Here is an 18803-nt window from a genome sequence, read left to right on the forward strand (position 1 = left end):
CAGCTGTGGCGGACTGTAGCTGTTCAAGTGAAGGATGGGAAAACACCGGGTCACCAATACCAACTCTGCTCGCATAAAGGGCTGCTTTGTGCCCAAGCCTGACCATTGGGATGGCGACCACACGCCTGAGAAATTCTTTAAGTGTTTTGAGACACTGCTTAAGCGAATACACACCCCTGCAAGCGCACGCATGCACCCACACACGCACGCACGTGCTAATAGTTTTCTTTCGCGCAGTACACAAAGGTATGTCATTTCAACACAAAATGCCATTCCGGAAGTAGTTTCTAGCACCCCCCCCCCCCCATACTAATTTTACATTTTATTTTCCCACGTAATGCCACTGTGATCCCCACATCCTGTTTGTGAGAATTAAAAAGATGTCGTACGAACGGCCCAGACAAACCAAATATTGCAACAACACACCTACGACCTTCCCGTCCTGTATCCTGTGGTCCTGCTGTGGTTGCAGTAGAGCAGAACAAAACTTACACGGCCATTAAACTATTATTAGGCCTATCCATTACTCATTACTGAGTACATTTACAACCTCGTATACCCTTACCCTTTATACTTACTTTGTAAACTTCACCTGAGTTGACTCATTGACATCAACTCTCTTCACAAATCTACAAACTCAGATTGTAGCTATTTTCGGCTAATCTTCCCCCCATAATAGGGATGCTAGGGTTCAAGTATAATAAGGAGCTTCTTTAGACATGAGTCACACAATCAGTCTTTGAGAATGTTCAGAACCACTGCAGTGCTCTTTTGCTGTGCATGCACAGCATAAGGAGCAGCAACACGACTACACACACAAGAGCTGACCTCATCTTACCTTTTGCAGTTACACATGAAAGCGCCTCTACACGGACCATCATCCAATTCACAGTTGATTACAAAGCTCTTACAAAGTTTTACAGATTTATTGTCCAGTTTTAGACTGAACAGGCCATAAAGAATAATATCAGGAACTCTTGCGTAATTATCTTGCCTACCCACAAAATGTTATCAGCTGAGGTGTTGTGATTAGGTCACCTGAATTAACCACTTTCAACCTATCGGAAAGCATCTAATTTGGGCGTGTCATTATAGGCATACATTTGCAAAAACCTTCTAAATCTTTCAATAATTGTATTGTTTACAATTGTTTGTATACATTTAACAACGTGTGGCATCGCATAACTTTGTGAGCTTTTAGCTATGTGCGTGTGACAACTGTGACAACCGTGACACTGTTGTCACATAAAAACTGACAGACTGTTGTTTGCCTGAACAGTTCCATGACACAGACTACAGGTAACTTCAATTTATAGCTCGCTGTGGGCCTTTTGCCAATAGATTGGCACCTTACTTGTCCATCCATTCCATGCCAGCCAGGTCCAAAACCAGAGCTCTGACCTATGAACTGTGGCCGACGCTACAGCTGCTAGATAATGTCAGGTGCTGTCTGATGTCCTGGCAGAGTGCTACTGTAGCTTTACAGAGGAAATATTTATCACCCCTACCCCCTCCTAAAGTACCCCCCCCCCCCCCCCCCCCCAACCAACCCACCCACCCACCCACCCACACCCAAAACCACCCTACCCCACTCCACTATTTCCAGTCAAGGGCATGGTATTTAAAATAGCTTTATCTGTGTGTTTATTGTCGTAAAGAAAATGTTGCCGTTAGACTGCAGTCCACTTGCTTCCACATTGAATATGAAAATTAAACTAAACATAGTAGTACATCAATTCGGATGCTATCATCTACAGTTGAACAGTATGTTTCAAGGGAGCTCATGTACTGGATTTACAATGAAATGGATATGGTTGACATGGTGAATCATGTTCAGTGATGACATTGTAGTTGGCACAAGTACAAGTAGTTCTATATGCAGTGTTTAACCTAATAAACCCAGGCATCACAATCTTGGCTATAAGCGGGGGAATTTTTTTAAATGTTTTATTTACATATTTTGTGGCTAAGTGGTTAAACACACCACAAGGTAGACTTAATTGCACCAGCTTTCAAATAAAGTAGGCATTTCATGTCCTAGCTGTAGTGACACGAAGGTGTCATGTTATGTACTGTAATGTATATAACGATAATGATGTATCAAGATACCAATCTCCCCAAGAGAGGAAGATTCAGGTCAATTACAACAAACACAGAACTGTTACAGAAAAATATATCAGGTTTTTCCCCAAATCAGACCAAAGTCAGACAAGAATCTAATTATTGTGCTTCTGGTGGAGGAAAAGGCATCTGAGCTCTTATTCTCACAAATAAAGACATCTCCGATGTCATCCCTTAATGGCCAGATGAGATGAAAACCGAGACTGGTGTGGACCCACCCCAGCTTCTGGTGGGTCTCCCAGTCACTCTGGACTGGAGGCTTGGGCTAAGAGACAATGTCACCAATTTAGGTGCGGCTGCCAAAGCGTCCCTATTGTTGGACCCTTGATCTTCCTCTATTTATAGATTCCCCCCCCCCCCCCCGCTTCTTAATGAGAACAGTGCAATGATGTGGTCAGGCATTTCATTTTAGTGCCACACTCCCCCAACAATGATTTTTGTTCACACCCCACACACCCCTCCCAACAATAAAGTCAGTGGCAGGTATTTGGTACAAGTCTTTATGCCTCTGTCTGTCTGAGTGGGGGCAAACGTGTGTGTGTGTGTACGAGACAGAGAAAAGACCAGCTGCCATGGATGATGTGTATAAAGCAGCGGTGAGTAAAACATGATCTAGTTTAATGTTCTGTCAAAAGGTATGATGTACTGCGCTACTTCTCGACTGGCTTCAGGATTAAGCTCTTCATACTTTCTTGGATTTAGAGAATGGACTTGTGGTTCTAAGAAGGATGAAAGTTAGTTTTTTAGTATGTGTTCCTGCTTGCATAGTACTGTAAATACTTAGGCCTACTTTTAAATTGACTCAGAGTATACAAATGGAACCAAATGTACCTGCAAGGGTCCTTTCTGGTTCCATATTACACTTTTCAAACGTAACACTGGGATTTTTTGTGTGGTTACCTTCATCACGTAGAGTAGAATATATAGGCGTAGTTATAAGCTCCTGCGAAGAATGGCATCAGGTTATCTTTCCACTGACAAATAGGTATCTGTTGGTCTAACGGAGACAGAAAGGAACATGTGAAAATAACAAGCCATCTGGACGGACGTGTTAACTTTAACACTGGTCCTACAATGCCTCGAAACTCCCCTTATACTGTACATACTGTAAATGTATTTGTTATTAGGGTGCTAGCCAAAGGCCAGCATACAATACCTGGAAAACCAAGTAGAAACAGGTGTTACTGTCCATAGCTGAGGGAGCAATTGCAATGACGTTAAAGGACAACTTTAGTTTTTTTCAACCATGGTTCATGTTTTAAGTTGTTATTAGAGAAAGTAAAAGATGAGTGTTCATTTTTTTTCTTTTGCTGCTTTCTTTCGTTTTAGGGATTTTAGCTGTTTTTGACAGGGGGGCGGGGGCATTCGAGCATGGGCTAAATATTGTGGCCAGATGTAATTTATTGGGGTCTAGTAGGACTATAGTAAATAATAAAAAAAGAAATTGCTATAAAATTGTGTAAAGAAATACATATTTATCCCCATGATCAAATGCCCCCGCCCCCTGTCAAAAACTGTTAAAATCCTTAAAACGAAAGAAAGCAGCAAATTAAAAAAGAATTACGCTTACCTTTCACTTTCTCTAATAACAAACTAAATCATGAACCTTGGTTGAAAAAAAACTAAAGATGTCCTTTACAGTGTGAACATTTTTTTTTTATGATCTAGGAAGAAGTGACAGTAGCTCTAGTAAAATATTCTTCAACTGCCTCTCATCCAAAGATCTTCATGAATCTGGACTTGACAACCTGTGCCTTGGACCTTTGAGTTGTGCCTTGTGCCTATTCTATTTGTTCTAAATGCACTGATGTACGTACATAACACAGACTTGTATTTGTTGTCCCAAAGTGAGAAGAAACTGAACTGAAATTCATGACCACAGTTGGTAATACAACTAGTCAGCCACCTTGCACCATTGGTGCCAAATGAATGCCGAAATGCTGCATGCGTGGGGAGTCAATGGTCATATGCTGAGAGCATGTGTCATTTAACACTAGCTTTTTATAGAGTGTGCACACTTTCTTGCTATCAATACTTGCCTATCAGAAGAGAATAGCTTTGTTTGAGGGGGATTTTTTTGTGTAAATGAAGTGCTTGAGTATCTTATTCTGCTAATAGCATTGTTCGAGATTGTAGGAAAATGAAAGAACAAAACCAGCAAATAAGGTTATATGTTTATTTCTTCTTGTTTTCCTTATTTTTCCCCTATTCTTTTCACCACACAAATAAGCCCAATATTTAGGCTTTTCAGTCACTTTCCGTGTGTACTTTCGAATTTGATTGGACAGAAATGATCGCCCTCATAACCCGTATTGGTCCATTTTTATACTCGGTTCAAAGTGAGGATTTGAGTGTGTAATGGTCTACAAGCATTCTGAACCATGGATCTGAGCAGTATACCATAGCTGTCTCTCAAATGATGCGCTCCATGGACAGATTTCTGGCATTTCTCTGCCTGACAACAATAGAACAAAGGACAGAAATTTAGAGAGGAAGAAGAGGGGAGACAGCTGTCAGCTCAAGCAAATGGCCAGCAGTAATGCTGGTGCCAGAACCCCCCCCCCCCCCCCCCCCCCCCTTCTCCCATCCAGCCCCCTGCAACCTCCCAAACCCTCCCATCTTACTCTGCCACACGACGAGAATAGTAGGTGAAGAAAGCAGCCTGACATTTCTGTCATACTGTGACAAGGGCTGAGCAAGGTTGGGAAGTGGTTTGGTGGACATGACACTGAGGTCATGGTCAAGAGAGTTCAAGGAGAGAGCTGACAGACAGACAGACAAACTGACTGACTGACTGACTGACTGACTGACTGACTGACTGACAGGCTGACTGACAGGCTGGCTAGCCAGCTGATTGACAGATTGACTAACTGACAGGTTGACTGTTTGACTGACTGCCAGGAAGTGCAGTTTCAGTAATTCACTAAATCTCTCTCTATTCTCTTTAGGTTGAGAACTTAACAACAGAACAGAGAAATGGTGAGGAGCCCATCACATACTGTCCATAACAAATTTATCATAATCATTATTATAATAATGTATGATTTAATATATTAATATAATGTGGTTGACACTAAGGTCTAAGGTCACTAAGGCACTTGCCCATCGGGCAAGTATAGGTCTACAGGTCGAGTTCTACTTGCCCAAAGGTCATGCCCTGAAAAGTAAATCAAATTAATGTTAAATCCAATCGATAACTGCCGAGTGGCGACAGTCACTTTGAAAATCTGAACGAGCGCAATTTTTACTTTTTACTACTAATGGTAGCATTATTTGTTCTTTCATGAATAACCAATAATATTTAACGAAGACGTTTACTTTCCCATTCAAACGCACTTGCCCATCGGGCAACCTGAATACAAACTACACTTTCCTGAATGTTTTATTTACTTGCTACAGGCAGTCGGACAACCGTTAGTGTCAACACCTGTTACCATTAACCCTCTAACACCCAGCGTTGCTTTTTAGCAACAATTTTATTTTATTTAATTACTAAATTATTATAATTTTTTTCTGTTCTTTTTTCACCTAAATGTCATCAGTGATGTTCATTGCAATGCCATTTCAATGACATTGGTCATGATATTTGCATATAAATACCCCCCACAGAGGCTGAAATTCACACAAATTAAAAATGTCTGGACTCTGTGCGATTTTGAACATTTTTTAACCTAAGACTTTTGACCTTTACCCTAATAAAAGTAGGTAAAATAATTGTAATATATGTTTTTTTGTGATCATTAGAATGTCTAGAACATGTTTTATTCATTATTGTGAAAGATATCCCCCAAATGTAAATTATGATTTTTTTATATTATTATATAATTATTATAAATTTTCCATCAAACTTTATTTTTTTATTTTTTTTAACATATGTTTTAGTGTCAGTCCTAGTAGTACAAAGTAGTAGTAAGGTTGAAATCTATCTTTTGCAAGTAGAAATTAATGCGGGTGTTAGATGGGCACTTGCCCATCGGGCAAGTAGGTCTACAGGTCGAGTTCTACTTGCCCAAAGGTCATGCCCTGAAAAGTAAATCAAATTAATGTTAAATCCAATCGATAACTGCCGAGTGGCGACAGTCACTTTGAAAATCTGAACGAGCGCAATTTTTACTTTTTACTACTAATGGTAGCATTATTTGTTCTTTCATGAATAACCAATAATATTTAACGAAGACGTTTACTTTCCCATTCAAACATATTGGGATAGTTAGCTCATTTTGCTAATTAACTCACCTCTTTACATCAAGGGGAAACATGGTTCTACTACCCATTCTCTCTCTGCAGAGTTCAAGGCCGCGTTTGACATCTTCATCCAGGATGCGGAGGACGGATGCATCAGCACCAAGGAGTTGGGGAAGGTGATGAGAATGCTGGGGCAAAACCCCACCCCAGAGGAGCTGCAGGAGATGATCGATGAGGTGGATGAAGACGGTACATTACTGTGCTATTCACAACATGTGCCCATACACATGTCTACCAGACAAATAAAAATAATACATTCGTTTTAGTGAAACAAACTTATTGTATTTCTATGGAGGGACATGCATCTAGTGACTTCTACAGAATGGCCGGGCACCTAAAGAACTGCCTGGCTACGTCATGTGTATCAGAGGAGATACAGACTTTGTGTTTACCCTCCACAAGACCAACCAGTAGTATGGGTTAGCAGTGGGGGGGCTAATTAGAAAACTTACATAGTAGGCTGCCCCAAAGACGTTATTCAAATTTGCATCAAAAAGTTCAAGTTCAAGTTCAATGTCACAGGAAAGGTCAAAGTCCAAATTATATAATCGGGCATACCTCAGGAATGGTGAGACGTAGAACAAGAGTGTGAGCAGGTTTTTTTATATTGCATTTGTTTTATTATGTATCTTTTATTTTGTTAATTTTATTATTTGTTTTGCTGTTATTGTGAAGCAGTTCTACAAGGTGTAAGCCAAAATCAAATGATTCAAAGCATATTCATCACCACTGCCAGTGCAATTAGCCTATCTACCTGCCTACCTGCTAATTCACAATCTTTACATTATCAGTGTGAAACATTTGGCACCACCTGTCAAATATGAACAAATTGGCTCATGGTTCACCGACATAATAAAATGCATAGTATAGTATTACCTTAACCACTTGAACCCTAACAAACCTATTCTGGTCATGTGATAACGTGAACAGATTCTGCAAAAGCTCACAACGCAACGCTATTTTCGGTATGGAAAAAGGACGGGCCAAGGATTGAGCCCTGGGGGACCCAGGTCAATGAAGTATATAGGGTTTCATTGGTACAATGTCAAAGTCGTATGATTTGTCACACACGTTACCACAATGAAATTTGATCTCCGCATTTGACCCATGTCTCTTGGAGCGGTGAGCCGCAGCCAAGGAGCGGTGAGCTGCAGCTGGCTGCGCTCTGGAATCATTTGATTAGTTGAATTGACCCCCCAATCCAACCCATTGATGCTGAGCCTGAGTGCCAAGCAGGGAGGCATTGGGTCCCATTGTACACAGCCTTTAGTATGACCCGGCCGGGGATCGAACCCCGACCTCCCAGTTTCAGGGCGTTCACTGAACATTCTACTCTACTGTGTATGACATTGGTCATGGTCATGGAGAACTGTCATGTTTATGTTTGTAGGCAGCGGAACCGTAGACTTTGATGAGTTCCTAGTGATGATGGTGCGCTGCATGAAAGAGGAGAGCAAAGGGAAATCAGAGGAGGAGTTGGCGGAATTGTTCCGCATGTTTGACAAGTAAGATTCTATTTGCATTCCACACCAGTGGTTCTCAACCTTGTCTGGATCAGGGCCCACCTGAAAACCTTGAAAGCGTTCGCAGCCCACCCAATGGTATACACTTAACACAGTGGCTGCCATGTTAAAGTGACACTTCACCCTTTTTGCAAAAATATATATGATAATGACGTTTAGCAGATTTAGAACACTTCCCTGGGGGTCTTTATGTGTGTAATATGTGGTTTTAGATATTTTAGTGAGCCCAGTGTCTCTGATGTCATGGACACTGGGCTCACTTCCTCCTGTGTGTGACTCATTTGTGTTGTGCTAAGAAGGAATGGCGATGGTTACATTGACCTTGAGGAGATGAAGGCCATGCTGGAGTCCACCGGAGAGGCCATCACTGAGGACGACATAGAGGAACTAATGAAGGACGGAGACAAAAACAATGACGGCAAAATTGACTATGACGGTACGAGCAAGGGGCCCAATCAATGACACACCGCACAAAGCTTTGTAAAGTAGAACATCTGATCATCTAGAATCTTCTCCTTGCTGGAACATCGCGAATTTGCTGTTCACACAAGTCCATCAGCAGCAGTATTAATTTTAGGTTAGCAAATGGTGGTGGTCAAATGAGCCACAGTATAAATGAGAACAGTATTAGTGTAGTCATATCTGCATAATATTTGTGATTCAGATATATCAGATAAGCCCATCGTCTGAGAACACAATACCATCATAATATGTATAGAACTAAATTATTAGAACTAAGTAAAATAGACCATAGCGTATAATTGCTAAACTATGTTGCTTCCTTTTAGCATCATGAAAGATGGTGAGGATTCACACATCACACTCAACAACTCATACAATGGGCTATATGCACACAGAATAACTCTTCCTACTTCTGGGCTGCTTCCCCAGGTGTTACCGATGATACTAATTAAGGCTCTGTTCCATTTAGTGTGCAGTGGTTCTCAAACTTTTTAATTTCAAGGACCTCCATAACTCTGAGAGTGTACAAATGGAACCAAATGGACCCTTACTGGTCCACTCTCAGAGTCCCATACAGGGCCATTTGGAACCCATGCACTCAAGGACACTTTGAGACCCACTGGTGTAGCAGAGTGTTTCCAGTGAGCCAAGCTAACACGCACAATAGCAGCACCCTGACTCCATTTGACCAGAATGGAACAACAGAGCCTTCATTAGTATCATCGGTAACGCATGTGAAGGAAGTAGGGAAGGGGCCCATGGTTCTTTCTAAAATGACCTGTGTGCATATGTAGCCCATTACCATCTAAGGAATACTGTTGTAACTGGGGATGACCTTTTATGCAGAGACTGGGAGTCGATGGTCACTGAGGGGGGCGCTTGTTTTACAGGCGACCGGATTAAGGTTGGTGAGGGGTCTGTTAAAACGACCGGATTAAGGTTAATTGGTGAGGGGTCCGTTAAAACGACCGGATCAAGGTTGGTGAGGGATACGCTTCTCCGTGTTTGCAGTTATGGTTAGGTTAGGGTTTGAGGTAGGTTGTCGTTTTGTAGTAGCCGGCGCTGTAAAACAAGCGTCCCATCAGCGCCCATCGAAACCGAGGCTCTGCGCTTAAGGGCGTCCCATTGTAACTGACCTAACGCAGCTCATATTGCCCTTTTCCTACAGAGTTCTTGGAGTTCATGAAGGGTGTTGAATAAGGATGGCCCTGGGGACCTGGATGGCTCCTACAGCAACACCATAACATCTATTGGCTGGAAAACCACCTCATGTCATTCCCTCAACAAGAAGAAAAATAAATAAATCAAACAGCCCCACCTCCTGTTTAGATTTATAGTTGCGGGTACATGCACACACACACACACACACACACACACACACACACACACACACACACACACACACACACACACACAGACACACACACAAGTGCAATGTGTGAATTGACTCGAAAATGTATTGATGGAATGAAAAGCTGATTTCTGTTCACAAACAAACATGCACGCTTGCGGGGGCACACACCGACACACCCACCCGCACGCACACACACACACACACACACACACATCTGTAGTCATACAACAACAGTGAACACTGTCAATTCTATTCTCTGAGTCAATTAATGGACTACAATTTCTTAAGGTCTGATTATGATAGTTGTGTCAAAATGTGACATTTTGACAAAACACTGTATATTTTCAATAAATAAAGATTTTCAATATGATATCTTGTGGTTCTTTCTGAATTCACAGAAACAATAATTGTTTGTTATATTTTTTATAGGGCTGTCAAATGATTACAATGTTTTATCAGATTAATCACAGTTTAAAAATGTATTAATCATGAGTAATCACCATTCGAACTATGTCCAAAATATGCCATGTATTTCTATATATTGTTGTGGGAATGGGAAAGGAAAGAAGGCAGATATACATTTAACATACCGGTACATACTACATATGTATGTATATTTTATTCTTTATAACAAATCCAGTGTGGTAGGATGGTGTCTCCCTCTCTTTCACCCTGTTGTTGTGCTACAGTATGTGATTTGAGCCTCTGCCTATGTGTAAATTGTGCAGCCTTTTGTGCCTTTTATGGCAATAACAAAGAGTCGATGGGATTATGGGATGTATCCAAGCATGGATTAATTGCGTTTAAAAATTTACTTAAATTAATCTCACAAATGAATTAACTCCATTAACTTCCATAAATGAATTCTGAAGGAATACTGTAAATGCAATACAATCGTACTAACAAATTCTGACAAAACGTTCTTATATTATTCACCTGACGGCTGTCAGGTAAATATAATTTATATGCTTCCATTTACTTCAACATACATTATACATTGATATGTTTAGTTACTTTTGAATGTCACTTGCACACATAGCAACAATGGAGGAATTATGTCCCCAGGTGTTTATGTCCTTGACAACAGCAGAGTAGTGGAACATTAGGCCTTTGATAAATGCTATGTGACGGACAATGGATTATCCGACCTGTACCCAAGGCCCTGGGGTGGAAGAGGCCCAGGTTTACTTCTGATGGGCCACAGTTGTTTCTCCCTCAGCATCTGCTTGAGGAAGATGGAAGAGAAGATGGAACAGACCAGTGTGATTTTGCAAGAGAAACAAGTGTCCGACTCCAGGTCTATGACAACAAGCTCAAAAGAAGCAACTAGGCTGCATGATCACACACACAACAAAATGAGTTAATATAGCATAGTTTTACCACTTTTACCACCAGATCTACGACAAGCTTGTAGATCTGCTATTTTCAAATATCTAAAAATAATTGAGATATTTGGAATACTCGAAACATTTTAAATACACAAATCCTGTATGTGGGTCCCTGACACAAAATATTTTCAGATGGGGGTCACACAAGTACACAGAGTATTAATTTGGGGGGTCATCCTTGACATGAAAATGTTTGAGAACCACTAAAAGGAAGCTACTACACTTTTAGAAACAAGGTAAAAAAGCTCCTGCAACAACCAATATTTACAAGGGACGTCACAGAATAACAAGCACAAAGTTGCTTGTCTTACATGGCAACACTAGAACAGTCTCGTCCCAGCAGAGGTCAGACGAGAAGCAGCCACGCTGGTCCTCGCTCGGAAGGCACAGTTGGGCACAAGGTCGTCACGGAGACACCACAGTGCATGCGACTCAAGTCAAGGCGCCCCTTTGCCACACAGGCCCAGGAACTGCTCCGCACAACACCAGCTGACACCTCCAATACTTCCTGGGTGAGGGCAAGATGGAGGGACCAGTGGAAGGCAACAGGACCATCCAGGCTTCACCACTACATCGAGGATTCCACAGATGTTCCTGGCCAGCACATCCCCCTAAAGGAGTGAACAATCCTCAACCGCCTGATGACAGGTGTGGGACATTTTGGTGCAGCAATGCAGAAGTGTGGTCTCACCATAGACTGTAAAAAGATTGGTCTCACAGACAGTGCCAACTGTGAATGTGGGGATCCACTACAGACTGTGGAACACGTGCTGAGCTGCCCCATATTGACCTAGACAATGACACACTGGACTAGCTTGCTGCAAAGTCTAAGGACATACGACAGAAGAAACAAGACTGAGGAGCAAACAGAGCACAATATGTGCTTTACCTGTGTGGTAGCTGAGGAAAAGTTCTTCCACAGATCCTCTTGCAGGCAGCAGACATCACTGGCAGGCTGAGATGTTGGTAGTCAACTGCGAGTAGGATAAATGGTAAATGGTGCATTTATATAGCACCATTATGCAAGGCTGCCAGGTTCACACAGCATTAGTAGTATCCACGGTTAGCCTCCACTTGTAGCACCAGGTGATCAAAAAGGGATGAAAAAGGTCAAATTCACATATTATATCTTCACACACCTTTTCAGATTTCACATAATGGGCATCAAGATTGCGGATACAAGCAGCTGAAATGGGTTCTCAGACAGGTGGCCAGCCTCTCCCTTAGAGGTAGGGTGAGAAGTTCAGTCATCTGCGAGTAGCCGGTAACGAGCCGGGAAGCCCATTGGAAAATTTGGCATAGGAAGTCCCACTGGAAGGAGACCCCCTGGCAGACCAAGGACTAGATGGCAGGATCCACACTGGCCTTGGGATGCATCAGGATCCCCCAGGAGAAAGTTTCTAACGTTTCTCAGAATAGGGAAGTCTGGAGCTCTCTGCTGGAACTGTTGCCCCCGAGACCCGATTCCAGAAAAGCGATTGACGGTGGATGGATGGGAATTCACATAAACACATGCATGGACAAACATTGGCTGTCAAACATGATTGCTGGAGATGTGATAGAATTCCTGGCTAAGGAAACACCAGAGGTTAACTGGTTGTCTATGTCCTTGGGGTGGGAGAGTTACTGCATTTGCTTAAACAGGATTGATCTCATGCAGCATTCACTGTCACACTATTGTAGCCTATTCCCTGTGTTCTGTACAAACTATGATGAGAGTAAGGGGTGTTACAAGTGAGAGCTGCTCTTCTGTAACTACTGTTCACTTTATTATTACCTCAAACATGAGAGGAGCAATTAAAAAAAACTTAAAAAAACACAAAGGTCTCCACCTTTCCACCTTCCTTCCACCTTCCTCTCCCACCCAGGTCTTCTCCTTTACAAACATCTGTTTCCTGAAGTGCTCTTCCATAACTGTCGATTCTTTCATACGAAGCTATTTGTTTCTACATTCACTCCTGATGCAGATCAAAGATTCTAGTCTTAGAGATCTTAGACATTTAATTTTCCATATCTGCCCTAACGTTGTTCAGTTGGTAGCAGAGTTCTCTTTTCCTGTATGATGCTGCCTAGTTCTCGGTGGGTATTACTGAGCACATTACTCTGCTTTCTTTCCAATCTGAATGAAGTGCGGAGATCTCGTCTTTCCCTGTCTTCGGTTCCATTGCCTGGAACTTGTTCTCTGCCATTGTGATCTATTTTTTTCTGTTGCTGTTGGAAGTCATGGCTGCCAGTTCCCACCTGATGTCATGTGGGAGTTCCCATGGCTCAAGACCGTACTGAATAACTGCTAGCTTGCATAATGTCTTCAGACTAGGACTTAAGTCTAAGATGTACAAGTCATCACGTGAGTATCCTCCAAAGAGGATATGATCTCCCACTCTGCAACAGCATATACTAGACTGCCATGAATATGGCCCTTTCCCCTTGGGCTCAACCTTCTTCCAGGAGAAGGTCTCGGGATTGAATTTCCACAGTGCATTTAATTTCCGTAAGCAAGAATCAGGAAGAAAGTTGTAGCCACCAAATATGTACAGCTCTTCATTGTAGGCAAAGGCTGAATGACACATGCGTCCTTCTGGAAGTAGCTGTGCAGAATGCTTGGAAAACCAACAGTTGGTCTCTGTGTCAAACACTCTGATGTTGTAGTAGTCCTCGTCCCGGTCCCCTCTGCCCCCGAATACAAACATCTTTTCCCCAATGATGGTGGCAGAGTGACGTGATGAAACAGGTGTTGAACCTCTTGGATTAATTAAAGACCAGAACATGGATGTGGTGTCCAAATTGTAGATGTCATTAGTGTATCCAGTAAGATCATTGAATCCACCAAAGATATACATGACCTTCCCCAGGACACACGCTGAGTGGTCACGCCTCGCCCCTGGAACAGTTCCCGAAATCATGGGCTTGGACCATCGGTGGGTGTTGACATCGAATGCATAAAGCACGTTGCAGCATACATCTATTGAAGTTTCCCCTCCCCAGATGTAGATGATATCCTCTATCAGCATAGCTGTGTGACCCAAGCGCATGACTGGAACCTCAAGGGGATGGTTTGCGTTTCTAGTTATCACTGGGGGCAACTTCATCCAGCGCAAAGACACTATGTTGAAGACATGCACCTCAATCTGACCCATGTTGAACATATACAGGGACTTCTCCCATGGACAGTAGTACCCTCCAAACGAGTACTCCTTGTGCCCGACTGCCACAGCAACAAGATCGGCTCTCTTTGGTCCTCCTTTCAGATGCACTATCCAGCGTAACATTTCACAGACCAGACCAGAAAATGGTCATAATGTGTGTAATGTTCGTGCTACAACTTATATGGGAACAGCAGCACAAACGTCACGCAATGCATGCATGGCCATTCCAGGAAGCCAATGGGTTGAGTTGGCCAATCAGGGAAGCCGACGCCTGCTGATCTCTCAAATTGAGATATCAGAGAATCTTCCACACGTTTTGAGGGTTGCTGCCCTCCAACGTCTGGCTTTTGTGTGTGACATCATGTGGCAGCCATGGACTTTTTAATGTTTGCTTTAAACTGTGGTGCCTTGATGATGACGTATGGTGATGTATTGAGTTTGACCCTCATGACGTCACAGTGGGCCGAATAATAATAAATAGATAGCAATAAAATAAAGAGCTATAGTCAATTTGTCCCTTGTGTCAGTCACGATTAATCGTATTTATATTCAAGCTACTTAATCTCAATGGCCAAACATTGGCACCAGCTCGTGGTATTAGTATTAGTTTTCATTAATACGATCTCTAATGGAGGATTTAGACACAATTAAATAAAATGGCGATAGTATTCAGTGTGGGGCAGACAGCCTGTCAGATTTGGGAGACCATAGCTTTGTTGTTGCAAGGAAAGCGGTAGAATGAGACTTTAGTGGTTGTTGTAGTCTCAGATCAGTTCAAACACCGCTCCGACGGAGGGACACAGTAGGCTATAACTCTATGGGGACACAAACGGTAGGACCTGGAAGTATCTCTGGAGGGGGCGCTACATCACGGATAAAATACTGAATAGTTAACATGCAAGATGTCATGTACGTTGTGTACCGTATGTTACCTGGCGAAGATTCAGCATTGTATCTTAATATTCCGCCCATTGTGATGTCATGAGGGTCAATACATCACCATACGCCGTCATCATCAAGGCACCACTCACTTCACACTGGGTGTGATTTTTGAGGGCCGCTAGCCCCTCCAATGCATGGCTTTCCGAGTCTATGGACTTTAATTGTCTAGGCTTAATGATGGAATTTTTTGCCAGCCAAGTCTATGGACTTCAATGTGTGCCCAGGCTCTGGACAGGGCCCCTGCTTCATTGAAAGCATGACATTTAAATAAAGAAAATCACACCCGTGTGAAGTGAGGGGCGCTCTTAGCTCCCTCCTGTGGTAATAACGTTTATTACAAACTGACCGCTGTTTTAGCAGAAAAGAAGGGAGACATAATTATGCCATTTATGTGTACCATGTATTAGTGTAGGCCTACAGTAAACAAACTAAACATATATATACTATATAGCCTACTATCATCATCATCTTCATGATGTATTGTCAATGGTAATCTTTATTACAATGACAATATAGCCAACTTGCTCGCTCGTCTACATATGACGTAAATTCTCCATTCATTGTCAATGGCATTTAATATGTTTGTGTTAGGACAAGAATCTACACTATAGCTAAAGCCCCTCAAAAATCAATCAATCAATCAAAAATCAAAATCGTAAGACGTCGTAGCTGGCTGATATAAATACTGCCCTCGCTGTGCCCCTCACTCCACATGAGTGTGATTTATATTTATGTATTTAATTATTTAATGGAGTGCGTATAATGGAATGGAATCCGAATTGCGTCATATTCGCTTCCCGAATTTCCCGTATCCGCTCCATACCGGATCTGCAACCTGCAAACTAAAGTCAATTGATTCCTATCCTCGGTCCCATAATTCCGCCTGATCCTGTCCAGAGCCAGTAAGACAACTGAACTCCGTGATGGGGCCAGGCTCTTCTACATAGACTTCTATTGAATAGGGACAACCGGAAGTTTACGGAATGCATTGGAGTCTATGGGGCATGGGCATAGCATGGGGCTCGTGCGAGTACATGAACCACGTGACCGGGCTGTTTTCTGCCCCCTCAATGTCCCAACTGGGACTGGGACAACTGAGATCAGACATCTGTTCCAGAACGGTAAGGCAAACATACTGTGTTTCTCTGAAACTAAACTTGATGAGTCTACTAAAGACCCAGAGATTGAAATAGAAAATTACTCAGTCATTAGAAATGACAGAAACAGGCATGGTGGTGGCGTGTGCATGTATATTCACCAAGATACTGAATACATTACTCGTACTGACTTGCAGCATGATGAAATTGAAACTGTGTGGGTTGAATTAATTTTCAAAAATGCTAAATCGGTATTAGTGGGCACCGTCTATAGACCCCCTGATCAGAATGAGTTCTATGATATACTTGAGGGGTGCTTAGCTGGGGAGGAATGTGTAGAGAAGATCCTGATTGGCGACTACAATACGGATATGCGTCATAAGGAAGCTCCTGTGTTCAAGTCATTTAGTCGGTTTTGTGATCTGCATAGTATCAGTCAGCTAATTACCCAACCCACAAGAGTGTGTGATTCTTCTCAAACTGTCATTGATCTCATTCTGACCTCGGACAAATCCAGAATCTCAAAGAAAGGGGTTATTGTATGTGGGCTCAGTGATCATTTTATGATTTTCTGTACCCGCAAAATACAAAAGCTAAAGTTTGACTGTCACAAAACAGTCATATCTAGGGACCTCAAAACCTACTCTAGTGAGGCCTTTAACCTTGAACTGGAGAGTCTGGATTGGTCCGATGTGCTCAGGAGCTCACTAGTCGAAGAAGCATGGCTTGGCTTTAAAACCAAATTTACATCAGTACTAAACATCATGGCTCCTTTGAGAACCGTCAGGGTCAAAACCCGCTCGGAGCCATGGATGAATTCGGACATACTGACTGCAATGAAAGCCAGAGACAACAAATGCTCTGAACTTCTTAAATGCAAGTCCAAACTAGCCAAGTGCAAGCGCTTCGACAGTGATCTCCAAACCAAACTGTGCAACCTAAAAGCCCAGTGTAACAAGCTAAGAAACGGTGTAATTGCCATGACCAAATCAGCCAAATGTAACTTTATCAATGATAAAGCCGAGGAAATCAAAAACAATCCTCGGGAGATATGGAAGTTACTAAACAACCAACTAGGCTGTGGTCGGAAACTAAAAACCAGGTTTACTAACATAAACATCAAATCGAATAACACCCTCATCACTGACAAACTCGATGTAGCCAACCACTTGAACATCTTCTTTACAAACATTGCAACAAAGCTGGTTAGCAAACTGCCCTCCCACTCTGGGCGTTTTGGTGTAGAGCACATCACAGCCTTCTACAAAAACCTTGGTGTTTGTAAAGATGATTTTAAAATGGCAATGGTAACAACCGAGGAGGTACTTAAAAAACTGAGTGCCCTCCAACCCCACAAGGCCACTGGCCATGACAATATTCCCTCCAAATTTCTCAGAGACTCAGCCTTTTCCATAGCTCCAGTCATCACCCATATAGTTAACCTCTCCATCAAACAGGGACAGGTCCCCCAAGATTTTAAACTGGCCAAAGTAACCCCCTTGTACAAAAAAGGGAGTAAATTAGAACCCGGCAACTACCGCCCTATTTCTATTCTAAGCTCCATCTCGAAAGTGATGGAAAAAATAGTCTATGAACAGGTTGAAAAGTATCTTGCCACTAATAAATTGCTGTACGAGTTCCAATCTGGTTTCAGAACATCCCACTCCACTGACACATGCCTCCTCTATTTGAGCGACCACATCAAACACGAGGTGGATGCTGGAAAATACTGCGGCATGGTCATGCTGGACCTCCAAAAGGCTTTTGACACCGTGAACCACTCCATACTGGTTAACAAGCTTAAAGCTATTGGTTTTGATAGCACATCAGTGAGCTGGATGCAATCCTACCTGGAGGGGAGAGAACAGATGGTGGAGGTGAACGGAACACTGTCCCCTCCCCTCCCAGTGAGCTGTGGCGTCCCACAAGGAAGCATACTAGGGCCTTTACTGTTCCTAATTTATGTTAACGACATGACTTCAGCTTGTGACTGCAACTTGTTCCTGTTCGCAGATGACTCAGCACTGCTGGTCTCGGACAGGAACAAACTGCAGGTTGAAAAGACCCTCAGCTCTGAACTCGGTAGAATCTGCACCTGGCTCGCTGATAACAAACTATCCTTACACCTGGGAAAAACTGAATCCATCCTCTTCGGATCAAATAGTAAACTCAGCAAGGCAGATGGCTTCTTGGTTAGTGTGGGTGACAATATTATCACACGAAAAGATGAAATTACCTACCTAGGTTCCATCCTGGAGGCCAATCTTTCCGGTGATAAAATGGCCACCAACGTAATCAAAAAAGTCAATCAAAGAACAAGATTCCTTTACAGGATCTCCTCACTGGTCAGCAAAAACACCTTGAAGACCTTAACAGGAGCCCTCGTACAAGGTTTCTTTGACTATGCATCCACCTCTTGGTACCACAGCACCTCAAAGGCCCTTAAAACAAGGCTCCAGACCTCTCAAAACAAACTGGTCAGGCTCCTACTTGGCCTCACCCCCCGAACCCACCTCACCCCTGCC

The 18803-nt window shown here is 42.6% G+C and overlaps 1 protein-coding gene across 2 annotated transcripts; it reads left to right on the plus strand.

Moving 5' to 3' along the window:
- Positions 1 to 2587: 2587 nt before the first annotated feature.
- Positions 2588 to 10075, plus strand: LOC310861124 (troponin C, slow skeletal and cardiac muscles-like). Of its 2 annotated transcripts, none has more exons than XM_083768457.1 (6): positions 2588 to 2717; positions 5070 to 5100; positions 6409 to 6555; positions 7757 to 7871; positions 8186 to 8325; positions 9520 to 10075. In XM_083768457.1, the coding sequence occupies exons 1-6, from the start codon at positions 2694 to 2696 to the stop codon at positions 9549 to 9551; spliced, it is 489 nt and encodes a 162-aa protein (XP_083624583.1). In that variant the 5' UTR covers positions 2588 to 2693; the 3' UTR covers positions 9552 to 10075. The 2 variants fall into 2 exon arrangements, with proteins under 2 accessions (XP_083624583.1, XP_083624584.1); XM_083768458.1 differs by having other exon boundaries at positions 8189 to 8325.
- Positions 10076 to 18803: the final 8728 nt, after the last annotated feature.

Source organism: Protomyctophum parallelum (assembly GCF_964188405.1).
Source record: "Protomyctophum parallelum genome assembly, chromosome: 7".
Lineage (NCBI taxonomy): Eukaryota > Metazoa > Chordata > Actinopteri > Myctophiformes > Myctophidae > Protomyctophum > Protomyctophum parallelum.